Source organism: Athene noctua, chromosome 3 (assembly GCF_965140245.1).
Source record: "Athene noctua chromosome 3, bAthNoc1.hap1.1, whole genome shotgun sequence".
NCBI lineage: Eukaryota > Metazoa > Chordata > Aves > Strigiformes > Strigidae > Athene > Athene noctua.
The window spans coordinates 24282165-24307303 of NC_134039.1; the positions used below are offsets into that span (position 1 = coordinate 24282165).

Sequence of the window (25139 nt, forward strand, 5' to 3'; positions counted from 1 at the left end):
GTTGATTCTTGTGAAAGACATCTGCTGTCTGCAGCATCCCTTTGGATCAGTGTCCCCTTCTCTGATAGAGAAGACCTTTGTCTTCTTTCCTGCCACCCCAGCACAAAGAAATTTACCCCCGACACCAAAAGCTGAGCCTTAAGCTTGACTCAGAGGGAGCTTAGTTCATGACTTCTTAAATGTCTGAGTAACTCCGCATGTCTTTCTCCTGGGTTCCAGCCCAAACACCCTGTACTGAGACATTGCTGATGACTCCCTAGTCTCCCTAGTTCTTCATCCTCTGGCTCTGAGATCACTCCTAGGTAGTCTCCAGCCCTCCACCCAACCTAAAAGTTGGCCTTTTAATCATAGTTAGGGGGTCAGTTGACTCCCCCATTAATGCTTTTTGGGCTGCTGTCATGTTGTGTGGACTTACTTCATGCAGTTTATTGTAGACCTTAGAGACAGAGAGTCATTGCAGTGATGAAGGGGATGAATCTCATTTTGCACCTGTTTCATGGCAGCATAACTCTTCAGGCTTTTTTGCTTTATCCTGCTGTGGGGATTTGAATCCTGAATAAAGATGAGACAGCCCATTTCCATGTAAGTGCTACTCCATTAGTCCAATACTGGGGTAATTTGCATACCTGGAGTGAAATTCGGAGTGTTCTAGAAATGAATTACAGGTTTTTATGGTCATTTTTTCAACTGTAAAATGATTTGCTCATGATTGATGTCAGATAGGAGTTGCAGTTGCTTTGCTGTTGCCTTTGTTGTCTAGCTGTCATTTTTCCCCATAGTAATACTGTGTAATAATGTTCTGCTGTTATTCTGATAGCTTTGTTTTAGCTTTGAAGGTATAAGAACACAGATAAAACAAACTTTTTAAAGAGAGGTAATGTGTTTTTAATAAAGAAAGATGAGCTGAGCTCTCATAGGGCACTTTTTTTATGCAGACCCCACAGTGCAGAGTTTACCTTTGTTCTCTGTTTTATGGATGGAGAAAGGTGATGATGTGATTAGCAAAACCTAGAGCAGAACTCCACAGTTTAATGAGCATATATGATATAGGTTGTATGTTTGGTTTGCCATGTCCAAAGGAAACAGTGCACAATTCTTAAAGTTTTTTAATGCTCATATGAAGTTTTGATATATTCTGTATTTGCCTGATCTAAGCCAGTGGGCTTCCAGTCTTGTTCAGTATAACTCAGTGGTGAAAGAGGACTTCAGAAGGTTCACTGGCCTGGAAAGGTCTTTTTTTTTTTCTTTCCGATTGGTGGACTTTAAGGTCATATCCTATGCTTGATGCACTAACTTCTGACATTTAACTGGCTAGTTGCTAAATATAATCAGGAAACACAAACCAGGCAGGGTACTTACTAATCACAGGCAGTATGAGGTGAAATGATGATTTTGCAGACTACACATGCAGTCAGGAGTTTTGATTAGTTGGGTTTTACTTAACTTCAGCTGTGTTATGGTTTTCTTTTCTTTTCTTTATTCCTCTGTAATTAGAATCTTGTTGCTCATACTTATTTTCTGAATTTTCCTGCAGTGGGAAGTTCTCCATTATGGCATTGTGCTATTTTTTTAAAGATGTTTTTCTTGCATGTCTGAACATGCTCTTGTAAGCCCTCTCCCTAACCCATTACTTAAGAGTATAGGCACATTATCAATTTATTTTGCTCTCTCCATTTGTTTCTATGTGTTTTTTGATCTTTTTAGATCACAAAACTTCCATTCTCAGTTAACATGTTGTGATGACATTTATCTGTGGCATTTTAAAGTGAATTTGATATTATTTTAATGCTCTACAAATCAGAGTTTTGGAAATCATATAAAATTATTTTGTTAAATATCTCATTAGCAGGCCAGGTATGGCTCATTTTTGAAATCTCCTTAAAACTTGAGTAAATACAAAAAATCTAAGATGTGTGGTGTTCCTAATTTGACACCAGTCCAAATCAGTCATTTATAACAGCACTTTTACCTGTAAATTTAAGAAGTTTCTTCCATCTTCTGGAAAGTAGGTCAACATCCCATATACTGTTGTATTTCAAGGAAGCTAAATAAACTGTAACTTGAAAAAATGTAACAGGTATGTGTGTGGCTTTAAATAGCCTTTCTGCCAGAATTCTGGGAATTTCTCTTTCAAAAAGCATTTTCTCTGAAATTAAGCTTTCAGGGTCTTTTTCATTTCACTAACATATGTCTAACTGTTTTACTGGCATCATTCTCCAAATTTCTGTCAGAAGGAGGAAATTTTTAAAAAGTGGTTTTGTACTTAAAATTTGTCTTTTGATTGCCATGTCTTTATGTTTTGCCTTCAACAGATGTCTAGCTACTTAGCTGAGGGAGAATAAAGCTGTCTCTGCAAAAATGATGAGCTGAGTAAAGATTATTTTTTACTTTGGTGGTGTGTTAAGAGCAATTTACACTGTACATTGATATTCTTCCCACTCCTTTGGAACTTGTCAGGAATCATTTGCGATAGTTTCATTTGAATGGGGAAGAGGAACTTCAGGGAAGGAACGGAAAATAGATCAGTGACGATAGGGGTTATATTATAGCCTATAGGTTCTCTGGGGTTTGGAATCCCCATTGCCTGTGCTTGGAGTGCCATAGAAGGCTGCTTACAGATCAGATCCCAAGCATATGTATGATGATGATAATGATCATTCTATCAGCCACACTTAATTAACGTCTTTCTTCAGATATTTTGACAACTGCAGGTGCAAAGAGCTCTGTGTCATTATCTCCAGTGCAGTAGACTTAAAGGCAGCAGGAGCTCTTATGATCTGACCTGACCTTCTGAGTAACTCAAGCTGTAGAGTTGCATCTGGTGATTTCTCAGTCTAGTATGCTAGTGGTTCTTCAGCTGCTGCATGTTAGTGCTACAAGGCTGCAGTTACTGTGCTGCTGCACTGTTACTGCTTCTGGATACAAAGGACTCCTTATGATGGAACACTTAACATACCCCAGTAATGAGTTCTAGTAACTCACTGTTGCATCCAAAATATATTTTATTTCCACCATCCCCAGAAGTATAAATGTGGGAACAGAACTGCTGACTTTGTCCATCCAACTGTGCAATACCGAAATACATCACTATAGCTTAAAACATTGATTTTTCAGAAAATTTGCTGCCTAGGTCTACAATGTGGACAAGACAAAATGTTTTACCTTGCCAAATCATTGAAATGTGTGAACAATCAAAACACTAATTAAATATAACACACATCCTGATTGCAGTCAGAATATTGAGAAATGCTAGCCATTATCCTAAATTTAAAATTCACTGTGGAAAATACAGGGTTTTGTGGAGAAAATATTTTAATTTCTATCCCCACAGCTGCTTGGACTGTTAATGAGTGACTGAGCTTTACTTATGTGCTTTAGGTTCTTTAAAGCACCACTCTGGCTGTGCAAATGGATATAAATTACATCAATGTTTAGAGACAGTGCAAGTTGGGATCTCTTGGGTGTCCGATCAGCTATGTAGGTTATTACCTCATCTGATGGGTCAACAATGAGAACTTGCTCTTCTGTTAAGTTTATTGCAAAATCACTGCAATACTTTTTTCATTCATTTATGGAGCTTGTTATTTTAGCTTAATTCATTGTAGTTTTCCCTGTGTAATGTTTATTTCCAGCCATTGCAGTCTATTATTGCATTTTTGTCATTATACTCTTGCTTTATAGGTATATGTGTATGACATATATGAATATAAAATTACATCATTCAGCACTTTGGAAGTAACTGACAATATTGTATCTACCAATGAAATCTCTGTTGAAAACTCTCCATGTTATGGCTTGATATTTCTCCATGTGTACATGTGCTTCTGGCTGGGAACTTCAGACTTCTTTTTTCTGACTGCATGAGCTTTTGCATTAGATGTCTGTCCTTCATATCAACCAGATCTACAGGCCTCAGCTAAAACCTTTCTTTCTATCTGTCTGCCTGTGTCTATTGTTGAATGTTCTCTTGTGCATGGCAGCAGAGAGAAGGGGAGGAATGCTGAGTGCTGGCTGCTTGAAATCTTGCATCCTGCTATGTGATGCTCTTGGAAAGGGTATCTCTTCACCTTTTGCTGACCCACTATATGAAACTCTGTGGAGCTATTTCCTAGGCCACTCAGTGGGAAGAGGCAGAGGTGCTTGTGGATGTGACTGTGTGCAGTAAGAGGTTTCTGGGAGGTGAGGCTGCAGCCCCATGTGGAGTGGCATTTCATGGGGTTTCTCTGGGCAGAAGACTGTGGCAGGAGTCACAATGCCGCTTCTCTCTCTAACAACCTGTGTGCTTATCAGGCAACTGCACTTGGGATAAAAAGTCCTAAAGCAGGAGAGAATTACTAACTCGTATATTGTTTGCGCCATAGTGGGGGAATGTGACACTGGAGATGAGCATCATTCATAACATCTGAGGCTTGAGAGGTCTGAGGAAGTGTTTCACCTCAACCCCTGGATGACCTGACAGACCAGTATGTCTCCTACCCTGAAGCATGTGGGTTTTGTTCTGTTGTGGGATGAGATCTTGGGGTATGCAGCAAGCTTGTAGTTCTGTGTAGAGTCCCATTACATATCAATTATTGCAAGTTCAGTGGAGCTGTAGCATTTCTTTGATGTAGTGAGTTTGGATGTCTGAATTTTAAGTAGGAGTGGGAGAAATGATTTAAACAAAACACTGTAGCCTGTGACCCACCGCTTTGCCAAAATCAATGTGAAAGACTTGCCCATTTTGAATTTTAATGTAGAATCATTGCTAATTTATCTTTAGCACGGTGTTGTAAAACAACCTCCTCTTCACTGCAATATTTGGAGTGCAGTATCTGCCAGTCAGTTGTATGTACAAGTATCTTCTTCAGGCTTAATGGTGAAAATTTTCACTGCTTAAAGGGAAGCTTTGCAACTAGACTTTGTTGTGAACAAAAAAAAATGCAGCCCTTTAATATCTATGAACTTTTCAGCTGAATCTTGATTATGAAGTAATCATATGAAAGATTATGAATTTTACAGGCTTCCAAGATTTTCACACAAAATCTCAATGAAACCCAGTAGTCTGGTAAGGTTTCACTTCGGGATTTAACTCTGAAATGAACCAGTGTTCCAGATTTTCAAGGGAAAGAAAAGAAGATATTACATGTGTGAACTTCTGTGCAGTAAGACTGATTCCCTATTATCAGACTCTTTAGGCAGTTTTATGTAGCACTGTTACTCTGCTAGTCATCCAAGGGGCTGAGGGGGTACCAATCTTGTGCTGGACCCTTATCTTTATTTCCAGGTTGCCTTTCCTGTCATCATAGCCTGCAGGTCTTTCACTCCATCTCAAGAAGGACCAGTACCTTCCTAGGTTTTTACTATTCTCCCCACAAGAGGCCTCTGACTTAGTGAAATTATTATGGGCATCCAGGCTATCTCTACACTCGTCTTTAACAAAAATGACAGCCCAGCTGATCTTACTTCACACCAAACAAGTGATATTAATCAGAGGGACAAGCATAGTTGATAACAGAGATAAAGTTTGGTGGTATCAGCAATATTTTTGACAGGGGACAGTGCAAGAGCCCTTCTCTTCACTTCCCCTTTTCCTTGCTCTTAGCCTCCTGCCCTCAAAACAAATGCTGTCTGCCTGTGGTAAAGCTGCTTCTCAGAAAGTACTCTTCTTGGTGTGACAGCATGAGACAGGTCACAAATGTGTCTTCCAGCTCTGGTTTTCAGGCTGGATTATGACCATTGCAACTATCATTCCATATGTGGTGGCAGGATGTTAGTGCCACTGCATATGCCATGGCCTCTGTGCCCAGGTGCTCTTCTACGTTGGCTTGTTATGGTTCAGCAAATAGCTGCCTTCTGTGGGTGGGCATGCAAAGGGCTCCTGGTATAGTTAAACCAGCCATGGCGTTTGACTGTATACCTTGAAGATGTACCAGACAGGTAAGCTTTATTATGGGTGTTTTACATGTACCAGGCCAACTTGTCTGTGTTGGTGGTAGAAACCATGAAGGTAAATACCAAACGTGCCATGCCTTGCTAAAGCAAAGGAGAAGCTGAGTAAAAAAGATGAGAAAATTCAGGCTATGTCCATGTTATACAAGTGTCACATTTGTTCCTGGAGAAAAGAGTACATTTCTATGTTGAAGGGCATGAAAATGTAATTAGAAGAGGGATGCTGTTAAAAAGAATTTATTTAATCTACTTGTTCTCTGCATATTCTGAAGTCATTACACTCTTATTTACTGGAAAAAAGCACAGTATTGTTGTTGACTTGGTTGTTGCAGTGGAATAGTCTAATAGTCTTTTGTTTCCAGGTATCATGAATAGCATTATCAGGAGACTAGCACAAAAAATGGAAGACCTAAGTGATCCACTTGTACAGTCTTTACTAGTGATGGCAAAAAATACAAAAAGAGAAAAGACCCTAATCTGACTTTCTAATCACAGGTCATATTTTGAGAGATTACACCCCTAGGGGAAAAAGCATATTTTTTATTTTAAGTATGACATTTTTTAGCTGCATACAATTGAGAAGGAATATAATGTACAACATTCACAATGTCATTTTGCAATCTTTTTTTTTTTTTTCTAAGTCTACCCTTTAAAGGCTATCCAGACATAAGTGGAGAGCAACACCACTTGAATATCTCTCTTTAATTGACTGTCTGAGAGAGCTCTAAAAATAAACTTAGAGATACTTGTGGAAGATGAAGCTAGAGGACACAGTTACATGTCTTATTGAAAGCCAACAACCAGCCTGTGACTGTCTTTTTCCATTAGATTCCTCATGTGAATAAAGAAAGCTAAAGGAAAATTTGGAAGATTAAATTTGGGGAGTATCAAAATCAGTCAAGACGGTTTTCAAAGGGTGAAAGATCATGGCAGTTCTTGTATGACTTCTGTCTTTGGAAAAGGGTGAAAACTAAAACAGTACAATAAGAGGCACAGTGGAATGGTTTTCTTAGCCAAAGAAACAAGTCTGGCAAGGATATGTGTTTTAAAATGCTGTGTGGAGGCTATGGTCATTTGTCATGCTTGGATGTTAGTGTTACATGCTAGTCAGCACTGGGAGTGGGTTCATCATGAGGCTAGTTAATGACCTGTCATCCCTATGGGGGACCCAGATGTTCTCCACTGATAAAATCCCAAGTCCTTTGCTCTTCTACTGCTGTCTCCTCTTCCAAGTTGCAAGACTTCAATGTTTACTGTTAGGAAACTTCTCTCCCCAGCCAAGTGTTTGAAAAGGGCTGAAGCAGGCCCCAAAAAACTAAGTGGAGGGAAGGTCCTCCAGACCTTGAGTAGCTTGTTGGTCTGTAGTGCTTAGAAGTCAGGGAGAAATCCATCCAGTGCACTCTTGTTATGTTCGTAGCTGCCTGCTGAGTGAGTCATCTTGGTGTTCATTAGTTTGTCCTGGATTTGCTTTTTGTTTGGGAACAGCTTTTAGTGAAAAATAAAGTTAGTTTTAGTTTAATAGAAAGCTGAAAAACTATTTTTCAGGTATCTTAACAATATCTTAAAATGAAAAAAATAAGAATGTGGTATCTTAGTGGGTACTCTGATTTCTGTGGTTCAGCTGGCAGAGGAGTTTGTAAAAACTTCTGACATTGTCTTCTCCAAATTGCAACTTCTAACAGAGAACAACACATAATTTTTTTTAACCTTTTCACTCAGTGAATGCAACTATCCACTAAGAGATTTTTTTTTTTTTCCTGACCAAACGGAATGGAAAGCAGAATGTGAATGACATGAATAAGATGTGACAAAAATGGGCTATCAAGGATAGAGGGGTTGTATTTGCTCAGAGCAAGAGGATAATGAAGGTATGAAAAAGTATTAAGCACTGTCTGACAGAGGCACACAGTTCGTTATTGCTGTAATTCTTCAAGGGAAAACCGGACCCAAAGGCTAGTGCTTCCCGTTATGTAAGCTGAAATAATTTCGGCTAGTACTTGGCCCGTTCCTGCGGGTTTACAGCCGCGGGCGGGTCCGGGGCGGGCCCGGGGTCGCGGCGGCGGCGGCCCGGAGCTGACCAGGGTGCTGAGGCGCGGGCGGGGCGGGCGGCGGAGCAGACCCGCAGGTCACAGCCAGTGGCTGTCCGGCTGATGCAGAGACACTGCAGCACGTAAGAAACAGCCGATAGTGACCAGTTTTTCACGGGTGACCCTGACTGGAGCAGGAAGTTGGACTAGGTTACCTGAATTATATGGTGCTAAAACCAAGACGCTGAAAAACGGTGTTCTTGGGAAATTAACTTTGTTCTGTATTGCCTTTCAGTAGGTTTGCAGTTGCCTCAGTCTGCGCAATTTAGCTGGACTTACTATTTTCAGATTCTGATGTGTAAACTGCAGTACTCGAGACTTCAGTCTTAGGCTGGGTTTAGTCCCTGAAGCTTACCTAGCCTATCTGTTTTGCTGTGCTCTCAGTAGAGGAGCTAGCCCCAAATGAACTCTTTGTGTTGGCTTGCAACACGTGACACTTTCTGTTTGCTTTTTTGGGGAACCTACACTGTTATATAATGAAATGTTTTATTATAGATATAGAAGCGATCATTGTTTACGATAAGTAAACACAAATCAGTTTACGATGTTATTCAAGCAATCTCATGAGTTATGTTCATGCCTCTGTGTGAAAATACATTTTAAAGGAGTTTTATTTTCACTACAGGAAAAAATAAATAGTGTATGGAAACTTCATTGATTCTGTAATTGCAACAGCTTTTCCCCTCTGACTCTCTGGACTTCTAAACTTCTGTTTTCATAGCCTTTAGACATGACATTACTTTCCTCTAATTGCTTCCTTGTTTGGTAAACATTCCTTTTTAAACAATTTGGTAGTCACACATTATATGTAAATACTATTATGCTGCTAATCACCTTTTTTACTTTTCAGAAAGGTCTTTTAACCTTGGCTCTACATTACTGCCCTAAAGAAAAATAGTATTTTAAATGAAGATCTATACCCTTGCTTTACAGGCTGTTCTTAAAATTCTTCACGTTGCTTTTGTTGCATACTATTATTTGCTTTTCAATATTTTTGGGTCGACTTTTCTTGTGTTGTTAGTTATGTGAGCCAACTCACATGTTATCTAGGTTTGTGGATGAAAGATACATGCTCCTGTCTTGGCCCAGATATAATGGCTCTTTGGAGCTGGGTACGTTTGTTGATTTCTCAAACTGCTTCTTATTACTTTAGTGTATTTTATGTATTTGGTTTGAATGTGTGCTATGGGAGGGGAAAAAAAGTGATTGCTCACTTCTCTGGATTCATGCCATTGTTTCATTCAATTCAGTAGTGCATTTAAAAGAACCCACTGTATCTGTGAGATGATATTATATGTTGGATTTTTTTAAATGTTTCTGGGCAGCCCAATATCATAAGTCTTTTTCATCCAATCACTACTCACAAAGTATTGTAAACACCTAGAAACACCAGAGCCCCTAAAGCGTTTCCTAGCTTACCTTTCTCTGTTGTGGTTGGTTCCCTTTGCTGCTTATCTACTCTTACATAGCTGGAATCAGGGGGAATTGTTTGGGCTTTACAATAAGAAAGAGCAGTAAATAAATTGGCATCTGTATTGTAAAATTTGGAAATTTTGAAGTCTAAAAGTTCCTTATCTATAAGTGGAGCTTTCTTAAGAGGCTTTATTTTTCTTATTAATAGAGAAATAAAGAAATACATGCAAGTATTAAAGAAAGTCATCAGTGCTTCCATGCTGCCAGAAACCAATCTCAGTGTTTAAACTCCACACAAACTCTAATAGCAAATTTCCTAGAGAGATCAATCCTTGCTAGTTGTCTTTGATGTCTTTTAAACTAGTGATTCTCCAGAGACATCACTGATTCATCTGAACTGTTTAGAAGTAAAGCAAAGACAACAAACATTTTTTGATTAGTGGATCTTTTCCATGTAAAAGCTTATTGTTTAATATACTAGCTAAGTGTATTGCTTTTAAGACAGCCTAAAAAATAAAAGCCAAAGCTCTGAAATTTGGTATTTATTTCATGATAACTAAATCCACATTTTGATGCCTGTGTAAGTTGATCAATTTCCTTTACTGCAGCTCCTTGTTCATATCAGTGGGATCATAGGGCCCTCAGGAATTCAGAGAGCCATTCTTTTGTTATTTTGTTATTGTCTTTTATACAAGTAGAATTGGAAGCCCTTTATATTTTTTATGAGCTGAAACTAACCTTGTTTATTGCATATACTGTGTGCTACTAATAAGATTTTAGAGAAAGTTGTGTTTCTAAAGCTGGATGATCTTTTTAGTAAATCAGCCACATTCATGCAGATGGGTCTCCTGATACCTTTTCAGAGTCCTCCTGCGTGCTGTCGTTCCTACCCCTGCCCATGTTCAATGCAGGCTATTGTTGTATTTCACAATTATTTGTATTCTGCTCATGTGATTGTAGAAACATTCATCCTGCATCACTTCTGCAGGGTTAGGATTGTTCATAAAATGCTTAGGAAGTGTGTGTTTCATTGTGGATTCGTCCTGGTGATAACCTTACACATATATGAAACTGTGTGAAGAAAGAAAGAAAGCCTTTGTAAAGCTGGGAAAATAAGTGAATAGTACCCTTTACCCAACAATAGTGGGTCTTGCAAAATTTCTAGAAATCTCTCTGTATTTGCTGACTGTGTATTGTCTCATGCTCTCACAAGAGAATAATTCAGCATGAGAGTATGTTGTCTGCTTATCCCTACACCAGGCACAAGTAAGCAGATACCCTGCAATTTTCCCTATTCTGTTTTGGTTTCGGTTTGTTACTGTTCTTCCATCTTGAAATCACTGAGGGAGAAGGTAGAGTCAGAGTTTGAGGACTTTGTCACAGAACAATCATATTATTTGGTTTCTGCCTACATTTCTCTAACTGGAATATAGTAGTTCTTTAACAAAATCTTCAGTGAATAAAAGTTAAAATGTGCGCCTATGTACACTAACTTCCTCAGATAGAAAATTGTATGCCGTAACACAGGAGATTAATTAAAAACTTTATACTTAATTTTCCCAGGCCTGCAGAAGAACTCTTATAAAAGAGTAACTGCTCTTTTATGACATTAAAAAGGTAATTTTGCCCCCTGAAGTGATGCTTTATGCTTACCCTTGTTTCCATGAAACATCTAGTCAAAACTCCAGAATGTTTCGATGCACTTTTTTTGACTTAAGCTTGGAGCGTTGTATCAATGTGACCCCGGCATATACAGTTTGATATACTTAGCTTTTTCTTTTCTGCTCAGACTTGAAGCAGATTAAGAAAGGAACAGGAAAAAGGTGGAGAAACTGTTCCAGAGCAGCATCTGAAAATTAGATCTCTAAGCCCAAAAGATAAGGGTTTGCTGCTAAGCGTTCAGTGCAGTGCAGTATTAAATAACCGCTGGAATACCTGGTGCGTCAGCATGTCTTTTCTGCCATCAAGTGCCGGTGAACCAGGAGGGGATTTGCTGCCTGTTGTGTAAATATTGTACAGGGCGAGTGTTTAAGTCTGAGTCAGTTGAAATCTAAGTGGGATTGTGTTGTGTACCTCCCTCTGGAGGTGCTGACAAAGCAAAGCAGGGCTGAGAATCCCATACAGTGGATGGTGTTTTCCTCTAAGCTCATCGTGGCATCTGGTGCTGTCAGGTGGTCAGGTAAAAGGAAGGATTTGTTTCTGTGGCTGTTGGCAGAGTTTAGTCATTTGACCTGTGAATCAAAATTTATCCTTCTTATCATACAGGATTAAAAAAGAAAAAATTGAGTTATTCAAAGGTATGAGATGGTGATTTGGGAAGCCAACAGAGGCAGTTATTTACAAATTCTGGTCAAGGTGTTTCTCAAGGAATGTGTATATTATTTTTCCATTTTGTACAGTTTGCATGGGACTGGATTGCTCCATGGAACATCTAAATGTGGCTATTTGGAAGGAAGCTCAAGTCCTTCTTGAGGCCTCCCAATTGTGAAAATGTGGGAAGCTATAATATCTTCCAGGATAAGAGACAAGCTTCCCACCCCAGTAGGCTGAGTTCCTTTTTTAATTAATCATGAAACAATACTTCCTTTTAAACATTTTTAATCTACAGTTTGAGGTCCTTGTGCATTGCAGGTCATAAAGTTTGGATCCAGAAATTTTCTAGAACTTTGGAACTTCCCACCCATTAATGCCTCTTGCCTTACAATGAAGAATTCCCTTCACGTTCCAAGAGCATTCATTATTTAAAATACAGTTTATGATATACCGTCAGTAGTCTGTTTTCTAAGATAAACTGTTACAGTCTCCAGATGTGATTTTTTTTTTTTTTTTGGTTGTTGTTGTTGTCGTCATTGTCATAATCCCCACACTGTGCTATGCTGCCTGTATGAAGGCAGATTCCATTGAATTAAATGCCACAATAGCAATTTGAAATGTTCTTTTAATTCATGGCAAGTACTCACTTGCAGTGATTTCATGCTGGGTGGAAAGCTATTAGAGAGCACACTGTTTTGAAGTTTCTACTTAAAGTACAGCTTGAACTAAAAGTCACTGCCGGCCAGTTACTTGGTACTCCATGTTTTTTGTGAATATGCAGGTATGTTGCAAAGTGTTCTCTCTTTTGCGTGGGATTGCTCAGCAGTTAATATCCCATGTATCCTTTTGGGTAGAAGAGGGTTTCATTCATCAGCAGAGCAATGTGTTCAGCCTCCTAAGTGGTCTTTTGCAGTCCTGTGTCCCTGTATAAATATTTAATGAGATAGTAATCTCATGAAAAACAATACCGCCTGAAGTACATATTTGTGAAGGGCACAAAGTTTATGTGAGCTTGAACATTTAATTCCACTTCAGTCCTTGATAAAAACACGGCTGTCGTGACTGAGACATGCTTGCATGGTACTACAGAGAAGCTTGTTCCACTTCCACCTGGACCACTTCACTGTTGTGCAAGCAATGACCTTCAGGTTTCAGAATTTGTTAGTCAGTAGTGACTCTGTGGGGCAAGGAAACTCTTAAAAAGAAGAAATGAAGAAGGTAACTGGAGGTTCATTTTAAGATACCTGTCTTACCTCCTAGAGGGATTGCATAGTCAGTCACTCTCAGAGTTTCTTCCTGTAATAATGGCTTTGTAATCAAATATTTGGATTTGGTAGTATCTGAGTCCGGAATTTAAAAAACCATGCTCAGCTTGTCTACTGATATTCATAATTAGCATACATAGAGAGGCAGTGTGCTGCATACACATACCACATACACATACACATACCAGATCAGTCTGGCAGTTCTGTTCTGTTCCACAAAATGTGAGTGTGCTTATACCTATCCCTCTGCTTTGTGGCAGTATTACAGTAGAGGCAAAGTTTTTGTCTTGCTTCTGGCTTAACATTTCATACATTATTTCACATATTAGTGGAATATAGAGAATTTTGTATGAGTTAAAGCTAACACACACATTTAGCAAGTCTCGATGGAATGTACATTGTGATGCTGATAGATTTTTTTGCATGCAAAATACAGCTATGTGTGCTTGTAATACAGCTTTGTGTGAACACAAAACAATTTAGAAATTATGTCATTCAGTAAATGTGCTAGTAGAGTATCAGTGTGGCTTCTTGATATGTTAAAGTGCATGCATCTTCCAGCCCACAACATTCACTCAAGATTTATGATAAAGATATTCTCCCTTTCCACATATCAAGACACTTTTATTCTAATCCATGTTTCTTCTGTTTCTCTATACAAAAGTGATTTCTAAACAATTGTTAAATTTTAATGCATTTATTTCAATCACTAGCTACAAACAGAAAGGCTGGGCTGAAAACAGATTTATGATATAAAATGCCTTTTTTAAATGCTTTTAAAATTTTTTAAAATTATTTTTATGATTTTTAATGATTTTTATGATTTTTATTTGTGATATAAAAGGATATAAAAGTTACGAATTACTACATGCAAGGCCTTTTAGAGAACAGTGCACCCAATTTTAAAGGAAATCTTCCTGAAAAATAAATCAATTTTTTTATTTTTCAAAACTTTTATTTTTCACTTAAAAAAACCCCAAACCCCAACCCAAAGCATTTTATGGGTGAAACCAGTTATTTTCCCGAGAATATAACAATTACTTCTAAAGGATAGAAAGAAGGATGTCAGTTGTCTCCCTGTGGTGGCTTAGTGTAGGAGGTAGACTCCTCTCTTTCTCAGGAGGAGCAGCCCCTCCTGACCTCTGTGATGCTCATTACCTTCCCGGCAGTAGTTGCTCCTTACTCTGGGCTCCTGTCCCCGGGTCAGGGCTGGACTGGAGCTGTTTGGTGCGGGGGAGTGAAAGAAATGCAGTGAACCACAGCCATCCCCATTATAGAGAATAGGCCATCCCTGACATTGATGGTTTTTTGGATCTGGTTGCTGTCAAGCTGTCATGTCTTGACAGCTCTGTAGGAGGAACAAAAGGCCCATCAGACCAGAGATGACTTGTAAACAATGAAGAAGATTCATTTGCCACCCTGCCATATCTGACAGCATAAAAAGCCAAGGCCACGTTACCTGTGGTGTCTGACAAAGTGCCAGCTGCATCCTTATGGAAATGTGCAAGAAAATGTTTTATTAAGAACTAAATTGGGCTTCTCATTAACTCTCAGGGTTTTGCTGGCTCCTTAGGAGAATCAGTAGAACAACGCCCTTCTCATGAGGATGCTGCTGTCTCAAAAGGGACAGTAAAATCTCAGCATCTCTTGCAAATTCAAAATGCTTATTTAAAAAAAACCATTTTATTCTAATTTATGTTCTCAGTGTTTTCAGTGGTTTTGACATCTTCAGCATTAAATCGGAGGCTGAATACTGTAATTTTTCCTGTTTTCCCAGTAAGAACTTGGTTACTGAAAATCAATGTATTAACAACCTAACAGTGAAATCAAAGTGAATTAGAGTAGCATTATCTAAACCAAATTATATTATATTAGTACTGTGTAATGTTCTTTTAACTGATGACAATGATTTATTTCTACTTAGATGAATGATGAAACTAATCAGTGAATTGCTGGATAGATGCTTTGTTAAATTAGTCCCATATTCAATTGGGAGTCTTTAATCTATTGCTTTGTGTGCTTATTTGTCATTGAATTTGCAGTGGGATGTGCAGGTTCTTTCATTTACATGAATACAAACTAGAACATCTTCATGGATTATCAGTGGAGTTTCATTGCTTTAAACCAAGGAAAATGAGACAATAGAGCCTTTCCATCTGGTTTTGTTTGGAGACCCTTTTTTAAAAATTATTTGGACCTCCTTTTTAAAATTCTTTGAAACTTACTTTTAAAGGGAATTCAGCCTGCTTATATCCAATGTACAAGGTGGTTTTAGTTAACAGTATTTGTTAATTCTGTGGTAATGATTGCTTAAAAATGGGGATGAGTTGGTCATTTATTTTTACATTTTCTCTATCACACTAGATGAACTGATACTGTGCTACTTTTTTCTAGTCCACCCACAAGACTCTGGCTGTTCATTAAAATTTTACGAATGAAGAAAATAACAAATGTGTTGACAATGAAAATAACAGTTTCAGGAAACTAGTATTGATGGAAATGCTTTTGTTACAACTTTACAGTCCAAGCCAGCACTTGTTAGACCAGCTTACAGTTCTAAGGAGAAAAACAACTTGAGCTTTTTGTGAGCATTTAGCATAAATGACAGCTGGGTCTCCACAATGTGAGAATTTATATGCTATTAACTATGAACTGACAATTTGCCTAGCAAAGAGTTACGCTGTGGGAGATAAAGAAGGAAATCATGAGAAGGTTTTTCAAGTCCTGTGAAATATATTTTGCTGGTAATAGAAACCTAGAAGCAAACTTGGGTGTACTATATAGTTTATCTCCAAATAGCACTATCACCTTAAAAATATAACACTCTTGATTTGAAAATTGCTGAGATTACAAGTAATACCCACGTCTATGTTACTAAAAAGTAAAACTTTTTTAATTCTAGAGCAAGCTGTAACATTCTTCTACTATCAACATCGTCAACCCCAACATAGCATTCAAAAAATCTGAAGGCAGATCACCCACACCATGAAGATAGCATAAGATCACTTGGCATGAGGAAACAGATCATTCTTGGAGTCCATCTTTGATGTTTTTTACTCTTAGAGGAAAAAAATAACTCCAGGTTTTGATAATTTATTAAATATTAAATTCAACCTGACAAGCCAGCAGTAGGAACAGCTAGAGGATGCAGGGAAACATCTTGAAAGCCCACTAGTGATGTGGAAAGCTTAGGGCCGGGACTATCTTTCTGTTAATTGTGTTGCAATTTTCCTTAAGCTGTTTGTACCTCCTGTTTTGGGCAGCCTAAAGGAAGGAATGAGCTGAATGCTTACGGGAAGTTACAGAACGAAGCCCAAAGCTTTTTAGCTTTGAAGAACTTCTGAGTGCCTTTATTTGTGCTATCTGTCCCATGAGTGTCCTTTGGATGTGGAGGGGAGGAAAGTGTGCCATTGCATTAACATCCCTGCAGTGGGTTGGTTATGCTGCTAACTAGATTACAGGATGATGATTTCCTAAGTTTCAAAGCCCAGAAGTCTCTTCCTTTGAAAGAGAGAAGAAAGAAATACCTTTTGTAGCAAGAAAAAGGAGCCATATGTTTCATAGTCACTGATGGGCAACACTTGAGTTTAAGACTTGTGTGATTTGTGTATAACGAGGCAGTTTGTTTGGACGGAGGGGCTCAGGGCAGACTTCCTGAAATGCCCCTGCAGTCTCAACAGTAATACAGATCTGTGATGTAGATGTTTGAAGAAAAGTCATGTACAAGATAACAAATGTAGGTTTCTCCCAGGTCATCCTAAGCAGTTGCTCTTTATTAAGCTCAAAGCAGCTAAAATCCCACCAAGCAGCAGGGACACTTAATTCTTAGGTCTTTACACCACCACCCCACCCCACTCCACCCTGTTATGGTACTGAAACCAGGTCTTCAGCATAATGTCTGTAGAGAGTTTGTAAGTATGGTCTTCTGGAAAATGCATCCATTGAACATTTTAAAATAAGTGGTGGTGTGTAGACTCTGTCCCATGTCTGTGCCATGTCCTGAATTTTCAGTGCTTTGCTGGGGGAGGCAAACACTTCTGTGAGCTCTCGTGGGTATGGTGGCTTTTCACAGAAGACTGTTCAGCCTGGTTTTCCTCCTATGTCCATAGAGTAAGTGGATTTCTTCACAAGTTAGGCAGAGGGACAATCACGGTGGTGATTATATCTGCCCCTTGTACTTTCCTTCAGCTCCCCCAAATCACCCTGGCAGCCCTTATCCTGTTCTTTTGTTTCCTGGATTCTCTGAAGGGCAAGAGTTTCAGAACTTCATATGCTTTTGGAAACAAAAGTATGTATGCAAATGACAACTAAAATTATAATCTCTGAGCATAACAGAATATAAGCCTCCCTTGAAGGACAGCAAATCATTTCAAGCAATAGCAAAGGCTGTTTGCAACTCACAGAATTTTGAAGCGTTTAGTAACTCCTAAACGTTTATTTTTGGGGTCTATAAGCCACTCAACATGTACTAAAGCAACAGAATTTATGTGACAGAATGTCCACAACTCTTAAAAGCAGTAGTTAATGGCTGCTGCCTTTGTCTGTGATTTGTCACAGCCTTGCCTGTGTATAACTAGTTGTCTTTGAAGGAGCCTTGATATACCTTGAATAAGAAAGATACTGTTATTTATAAAACATCCTCCCCTACATTTCCTCTGATTCCCATCCCCTCCATCCCCCATGTAGTCAGTGTGTGAGCTCTTGTTTGGTCAGGGTCACCTCAGAGATGAGATGGCCTTTGAATTTCAAGATATGTATTATTTAATAACTGTGTAAATTAAAAAATATTATTGAGAAGGCAAATGCAGTACAAGAATGCAACTGCATACTTAGTATTGCTCTGCTGTGTTATCACTGGGTTCCTACCAGTGGCTAGGCCTCAGGAAACTAAAATTTATTTTTCTGCTTTAGCGTATCTTAATCCAGAGTTAGGATAAACAAAATGCTTTAATGTTTTCCATTAGAAAGCAGGTTGTGGCTCTATACTAGCTGAATGGAATCTAGTTTTCTGAGAAAAAAAGATAAAGCAAATAAATCTAAGGAAGAAAAGAAATAAGACAGTAGAAATAAATTCTAGCAAATACAGACTTTGTGGTGTAATGCTGTGTCTGTTTTCTGGACCATGTACATTGTTGCAATGCCTCCTGAATAAATGATGCAGTGTTAGATGTTGCTCTGTACATGTAAGCAAGGACAAGTGCTGCTGCTGTTCTACCTTGTCCTCCTGGAGAGAATTGTTTTGCGATGCTGCATCCTGTCGCTGTGGCATCTGCATTCTCAGAGGTCTAGTGCAATAAATTCTGTCTCTACTGCAAAGTCAGTTTTTGACAGGTTTGATAAATAAAAAATCCCTGCACCATTTTTTTGCATGAGGACAATATGAACTCTTGTATTGTAGACAAATTCCATTCTGTAACTAAATCACGCTGCTTTAAATTCACATGTTTTTTCACCATCCTTTGGATTTTTTTTACATGCTGGGCTGTGCTGATGCAATGTGTACTGTTTGAATGACTGTCCTGACCTCACTAAAGGTGAATGACTTGGGGCTGACAGGAAGATATTCCACTCCTAGGTTTGAGATCCTCTGGAATGAAGAAGACTTTATGGATCTAATTTATTACTGTGTTTGATGCATAGGATAGCATGACAATTTGACCTTGTACTTTTATGCACTGCTAAGCAGCTGTTACAAGAGCTTCTTAGTTAAAATGGTCCCTTTCTGATTGTAAGTTATTATGTGCCTGGGGAGCTGAGTGTGTAAGGAGCTGCTGTCAGGCTTCAGAGTGACTTGTCCCAGCGACACAACCATGGAGGGAGCCAGGGTGACTCCTGATTTCCAGTGCCCTTCTGTCATCACCTCATTACTTGTTCCTTCCTTTCTTTCTTCCCTAGAGCTGTCTATTGTATATCAGCTCAGGAAGCTCACTTTCATGGGGTTTGTTTTTTATTTTTTTCCTGGTTGTCTTATTTCCCGTGTCCTTGCAGCTTGGCTAGAAGGCTCCTTCTGAACTGACCTCCTGACTTGGTCAGTATCTGCATCAGGACTTTAGGCAGTTTTGATTTTGCAGAGATGTTATCTTCTGTATCATGTTTGTTGTGTCTTGGTTTGGCAAGTGGGGATAAGACCTGTCCTAAATCTAGTTACCAGCTAATTTCTGTACTTTTTTTTTCCCCCTAGGTCCTAATTCTTTCATCACTATGCCAGCTCCCTGGATTCTCCAGGAGCAGCTACAAAGATGTGTGTGTTCTCTGTAAAACCAGTCCTTGTTTTGTGTTGCTAGGCTACTCCCTTCCAGCTGCCACTGAAGAAATGCTCCGTGGTGGGAAACGGTGGGATCCTGAAAAGGAGCAGCTGCGGCAAACAAATAGATCGAGCAGATTTTGTCATGCGGTAAGACAGAAACCTCAATGACACATTGTCTCCCCCTCCCCCTCCTAAGTCTTGGAATTTCAAAGCTATTCAGTTGAGATTAATCAACTGCAATTTGCCTTGTTTCCTCCAGCGCCCCCCCCCCCCCCCCCCCCCCCCCCGATTGCTTTACACAAGTGATTTGGCTAAAAGTGTGAGGAGAGGCAAAAAAGAGAGTTTCGACTGGCTTCTTCTGATGGGTGTGTAGTGAGGGGGGCAGTCTGCGGATGGATGGGTTAAGGTTGTGACAGATTGTGCAGTGTCAGAGAGAGGGACAGAAAGAGCTGGTTTTCTCTTTAATGATGCAGTCTTAGGCAGGGTCTCATCCTGCAGTGTGCTCTGTCTTCTGCAACTCTAAATGCCATTGTATGCAACCCATTGAACTCAGGATGAATAGGTACTGACTTATGGGGTAAGGCTTAAGAAGTGAGTTGGGACAAGCTAAAATGTTCCTATGTTTTTCTTCCCTCAAGACTGATTTCTGACTGACTGACTGAGGGAAGGCCAAACCTCTCCTTGTTGCAGGTTTTTTGGGATTCCTCACATTTCCTTTACCTCCAGTCTTCCTGAATTTACAAGAACCTGTCAGGAGGGATGTTGAACCAGCTACTGTTTTCATGATTGAATTTGGCACTTTCTAAGTCTGCACTCTTTAAGGAAGAAAGACAGAAATTAGTTCCTTCCTGTTAAACATGAACAAGAACAGCACTGTGGGCGAGAAACTGGGGGAATGCTCCCAAAGAGATGAGAATTGAACACTTGCTTTACCAAGTCTCCTTATTAGATCCTGATGGCTTATTATAAAGCCATACAAATTTGCTGGAAACCAAAGAGCATTACTGTAATTTCTGGTTTGCATCTAAAAGAACAAAAATGCCCTCAATGTTAAAGCAAAGAAATACAACAAACTAAAGGCAAAAGGAAAAATTTACTTAGAGCATTCACAGAAGAGATGATGTAAGGCACAGGGGGAGAGGCAGTGTGCTGATTGTCATTAAGGAAAAACTCCTTAGGTGTTTCACAGACTAAATATAAGAAACTGCAGGGTACATACCATGGTAGTGTTATCTAGATGCAATGGGGAATTGAAATGCTGCAGGAGCAATCAGTTACAAAAACAATAGAAACTTTTTTAAAAAAACAGCAGTTGTAGCTTGATCAGAAAAATCCTTTTCTCTCCAGGGAGGGTAAAGCAACCATTATCTGTACAGAATTTATTCTGAATTGGAAATAAGGGGTAGGGAGAACCCTGCAAAAATCCCAGTAGCTGCCTGCAGGCTGTACTGTATTAGTGATGGGCAGTCATATTTATAGAAAATGTTTCGGTTCTTTTGGGTTAGAGACTAATACACCACTGGGAGAAAATATTTTTATAGCAGGTGAAAGACAGGGTTTAGCTGATCTTTTCTAAATCTGATTTCTGTAATCTGAGAGTTAAGAGAGAAAGAGCACCATAGTAACTTGCATAACATCTTCCATTTTTTTAAAAAATAAATATGTGTAATAATCTTTAAAGTGTTTTCTCAGTGTGAAATTTCATGCCAGGGTTTGCCCTTGTTCTTTTGCTCCATTCACATGTTTTTTGATTTCACATATGTGTGTTTCCATAAGCTCTGTCATATGACTGCAGCCATCCTCTCGGATAGATTGTAATTACTAAGGTTAATTAATGAGATTAAACTCATCTCGTTGCTGAGTATTTTCTACAAACACATAGAGATTAAAAGAGCAGCAGTTTTCGGCCTACATCTGCAATGGAAAAGGTGAATGGCATATGCATATGGTCTATGTGTTTAGGTAGTGTGGTTATAATAGGCTCTTCTGATACCTAACTGGTTTTCACATTTCTGAGAAAAAAAATTCAACCTCTCCCTTCCTGTTAACACTTATTTTTACAGAGAAGTGTTGGGTACTAAACCCTAAGCAATGTTTCTGTCCATACTTTGGCAGAAGAGATTAATTTTCTTGGCATTAGATTTTGAAGAAATTCTTCTATATCTCACAATTCTTCCTTTCCCCCAGCCACTTTCCATGGCACTGCAGTGGTTTGTACATCTCTCAGAGAGAACGTTTCTCTAAAATAGCAGGGGATTGTGGGGATTTCTCTGAGCTGTTTTCTAGTAAATTTATTTCAAAACTAGAAGCAATTTGTCACTATTTCAAATTGACTAGTGTCTGTCCTGGTTTGGGGAGGCCAAGCTGTTATCTTTTAATCACACTTTTCCAGGCCATCTAGCTGTACCAGCCCAGGTGGAGCTGGGGAGGTTAAATATGGTGGCACGTTGGGGTTTGTAGACAAATCCAAAGAAAGATGGCTTTCAGCTGCTTAATGCAATTACTGTCTTCATGTTGGCCAAGATTCCACAAAGGAATAAAAATGGATGGTTGCGATTACATACTAAATTCATATTAGTCCCTCGTGTTTAGTATATGTGCATATCTAACATTCTAAAACAGTGATATAGTCCTATAGTATCTGTAAAATGCACATACATCAACCAAGTTGCCTGGGTTCTCTATACCTGCAGAATATGGACTTCTGTCTGGGCCAAACCCAGAATAGCCATTTCTGCCTGGTGAGGGTTGAAGGATCCCTCTCATTTTAGCCTTGCAGCTATTTCTACCTGTTGAATTGGAAGGTCTCAGATGTGAAAAAGGCATACATGGACTGCTGTGCCTATCCATGATTTTTTTTTTTTTTCCCTCACCTAAAGGCTGGATCTAAGTCATATCGGTCATCTATATAGGAGACTGATATGTTCCACTCTTTGAGTTAGGCTCATGTCAAAAGTGCTGTCCTGAAAAGCTGTCCTGGTACCTCTTTCTTTTCTGCACATTTATGTACTTACTCCTCACTACCAGGAGTAAGATAATTAAAAAGACCTTTGTTAGGATGAATCTTTTGTTTCTTGGTATGTTCCTCACCTTCACAGTACTTGGCACTCTGCTGATTTGTTCAAGAAAGTAATCTGAAAGACCAAGAAGTTTCTGTCAGCCAACTGATTTCTCACTGAGTTTCCTCTGGATACTCAGACCTTTTCTTAATATTTCATGCAGAAGCTGAGAATGAGATTTACTGATGAGAGGAATTAGATGTGTTTAAATAATGCATCTGGGACTGGCTTGTGAAAAATTTCATTATTGAGATGTTAAGATGATAAAAACTAGGGAGACTTCCTGGTCCTTTGTAGTGCTTTTAAATAAACTTCAACCAAAAATGGCTTCTTAAAAGCTTGTCCTATGAGTTGTGTTTCTTTGAATCAGAGAGCATTAAATTGTAATCTGCCAGAGGTCATTTATGCCATCTCTCTGCTCTGAGGCAGGTCAGGCCTGCCATTGAAAACTGCTACTGAGAGGGTTTGTGCAACCTTTCTAAATAGTATTAATCTGATTAATTTGTGTCCTGCCCAGTGCAGGTGCAGGAAGCAACCTATTGCTGCTATTTTATTTTATTTTATTTTATTTTATTTTATTTTATTTTATGTAAACCTTTCTCAGTTTTGGGGGTTTTATCATTCTTTACGTCTTGGAATTAAACTTCCCTTATTCTTCTAGTCTTTTTTTTTTTTTTTTTTTTCTTATTGATTGCATTTTCTAAAACCTCTTTTATTTTGATTCCTCTTTTCTGGCTTCTTTTTAAGTTTTCTAGCATCTCTTAAATTGTGGTAGACCAAACTAGAAGCTGTTTCCTAACAGATCTCAATACATTGTGCACATCTTAATAAATGTAGTCATGAAAAGGAGAAAACCTTCCTAGAAACTTTAATTTTCTTAGTGAATGTGGCTGAATTCACCTATGTTCCATATAGGTGGGACCTTACAGTCCTCCTTGGTATTTCCTGATTATATGAATTTAAGAATATGGTTTTGAGAGCTGGTATTTGTATGCAAATGCATGCAGATGCAGCACTACAGTGTTTTTTTCTTTGGGTATGTGAGATGTTTGGCATTAACAAAAATTGCGGAGACCGTACCTTGTGCACACTAGTGCCCTTTCTGGGCACTGACATTGCACAAAACTGCGGAGGTACAGCCAGGAATTCGTTCAGCCTTGTTTGCTGCACTCTGCTGTCGCAAGCACCTAGATCCCTCCTCCGAACGCTGCAGAGGTCAGCAAAAATGCTGTCAGAGGCAGCTGCTGCTGTGGAGGCAAGACTGATTTTTCCCAGCGCAGCGGAAGTTTATGGCAACCTGTAATGCAACAGCCTAACAGTTTCTGCAGTAGCCCCTGGAAACAGCTGTAAAAATTGAACCGTAGCTCACTCCCCCAGCTCCTGCCTCTCACTAGTGTAGGAAATGGGCCTCTGAATTATTAAGATTAAAAAATTGGATAAGCAACTAGTTGTTGGACTCAAGGCTTTCATGACTTACCCTGGCTGCCTGGAAGATGCATGCAGAATTGGAGTGCTACTGAGAGTTTAATGGAGAAGACTGTGAGGAAAATGATGCAGCTCTTCACAGGTGCAAGGCCTGTAGCAAAGGAACCCATGTCTCCCTGGTACCAGGAGGAGAAATCATGATTATGAAACAACTCTCTGCACTGCTGCCTTCCCTCTTGCAGTGCTGGGACCTCATCCTCTGTGGCGGTAGGTGTCTGCAGAACTGAAAGCAACCAGGAGTTGCTTGATGCTCCTCTTTAGGGTTAGCGTTTACTGAACATGCCATTGTGGGAGCAGGAAGAGGCAGGAGCTGGCTCCTGAGCATGACTCTTGCATTTCCACATTGTGTACTCTGTCTCTGTTCTGTGCTTTTTCAGTGTGCTGCAGAAAGACAGTGAAACCAGCACATTCAAATGGGGATGTCTTAAAAGTTGGAGGACAAATTTGGCTATGGTAGAGTCCAAAACTTGTTTAAAAAACCTAACCCAGAACCCAAACAACACAAAAACCTAAAAGTCTTGTTGTGAAAAAATTCAAAATTTGACTTTTCTCTGAGAATCTTGGTTTCATTTTTGCTGTTTAAGTATTCTAAATATTCTTCATAATTTGATTTTAAAAGTTGGAAAAATTTGAAATGAAAAATACTGGTTTGGCACCCATTTTTGGTGTAAAATCTATGTATTAAGTAGTTTTTTCCTGACTAATTTCTGGAGCAGTGCATAGGCTTGGATACTGTTGTCTTTTCATCTTTGTATTTTCATCTTGTCTACAGTACCTTCCTTCTCCTTGGTCTTTACTATGGAACACTTAGGACTGTTCATTGTCTGGAAGTTTATCTCTACTTCTGTTCTTTTGGAGTCTTAGCTCTTAGCTTTCCAAAGTAAACTTGCTTAGTCACTTTCTCTTTATTATGTTATCACCTTGCCCACTACAAAAAGACTGTGAGCAGAACAGAGATGCACATATTTAAATAGACACTTAAATTTTTTCTCTGTTTTCTTGGTAAATATTGTATGCTGAAGATGCCCTGCAGTGCAATATTAAAAATGCCAGACATGTAATGCTTGTGATGCTACAGAGAGTAACAGCCTGGAGCCTGCTACTGGTAAACAAGACAGAACAGAGTGAAAAACAGAACTTTAAATGGAAAAAAAAGTCTTTGCTATAGACAATAATGGCCTCTTCCACAGCCTTTCAGCCTGTCAGAAATGCCAAATCTGATTTTAGTTTTGCTTAACAAGTTCATTACTGCAAAAGGCTTTATTTCTACATTTCACCACACTCTGGTACAAAAATGTCCTGTTGTGCTTATAGGTGTGGTACAGTATGGAACATTTGTAGC

The 25139-nt window shown here is 39.0% G+C and overlaps 1 protein-coding gene across 6 annotated transcripts in view; it reads left to right on the forward strand.

Moving 5' to 3' along the window:
• ST8SIA1 (ST8 alpha-N-acetyl-neuraminide alpha-2,8-sialyltransferase 1) overlaps nt 1–25139 on the forward strand; it is a 208918-nt gene that overhangs the window by 52261 nt on the left and 131518 nt on the right. For all 6 annotated transcript variants that reach the window (XM_074902312.1, XM_074902309.1, XM_074902314.1 and 3 more), the window contains exon 3: nt 19291–19400. In XM_074902312.1, coding sequence (XP_074758413.1) covers nt 19291–19400 — 110 coding nt within the window. The remainder of the gene's footprint in view (nt 1–19290; nt 19401–25139) is intronic.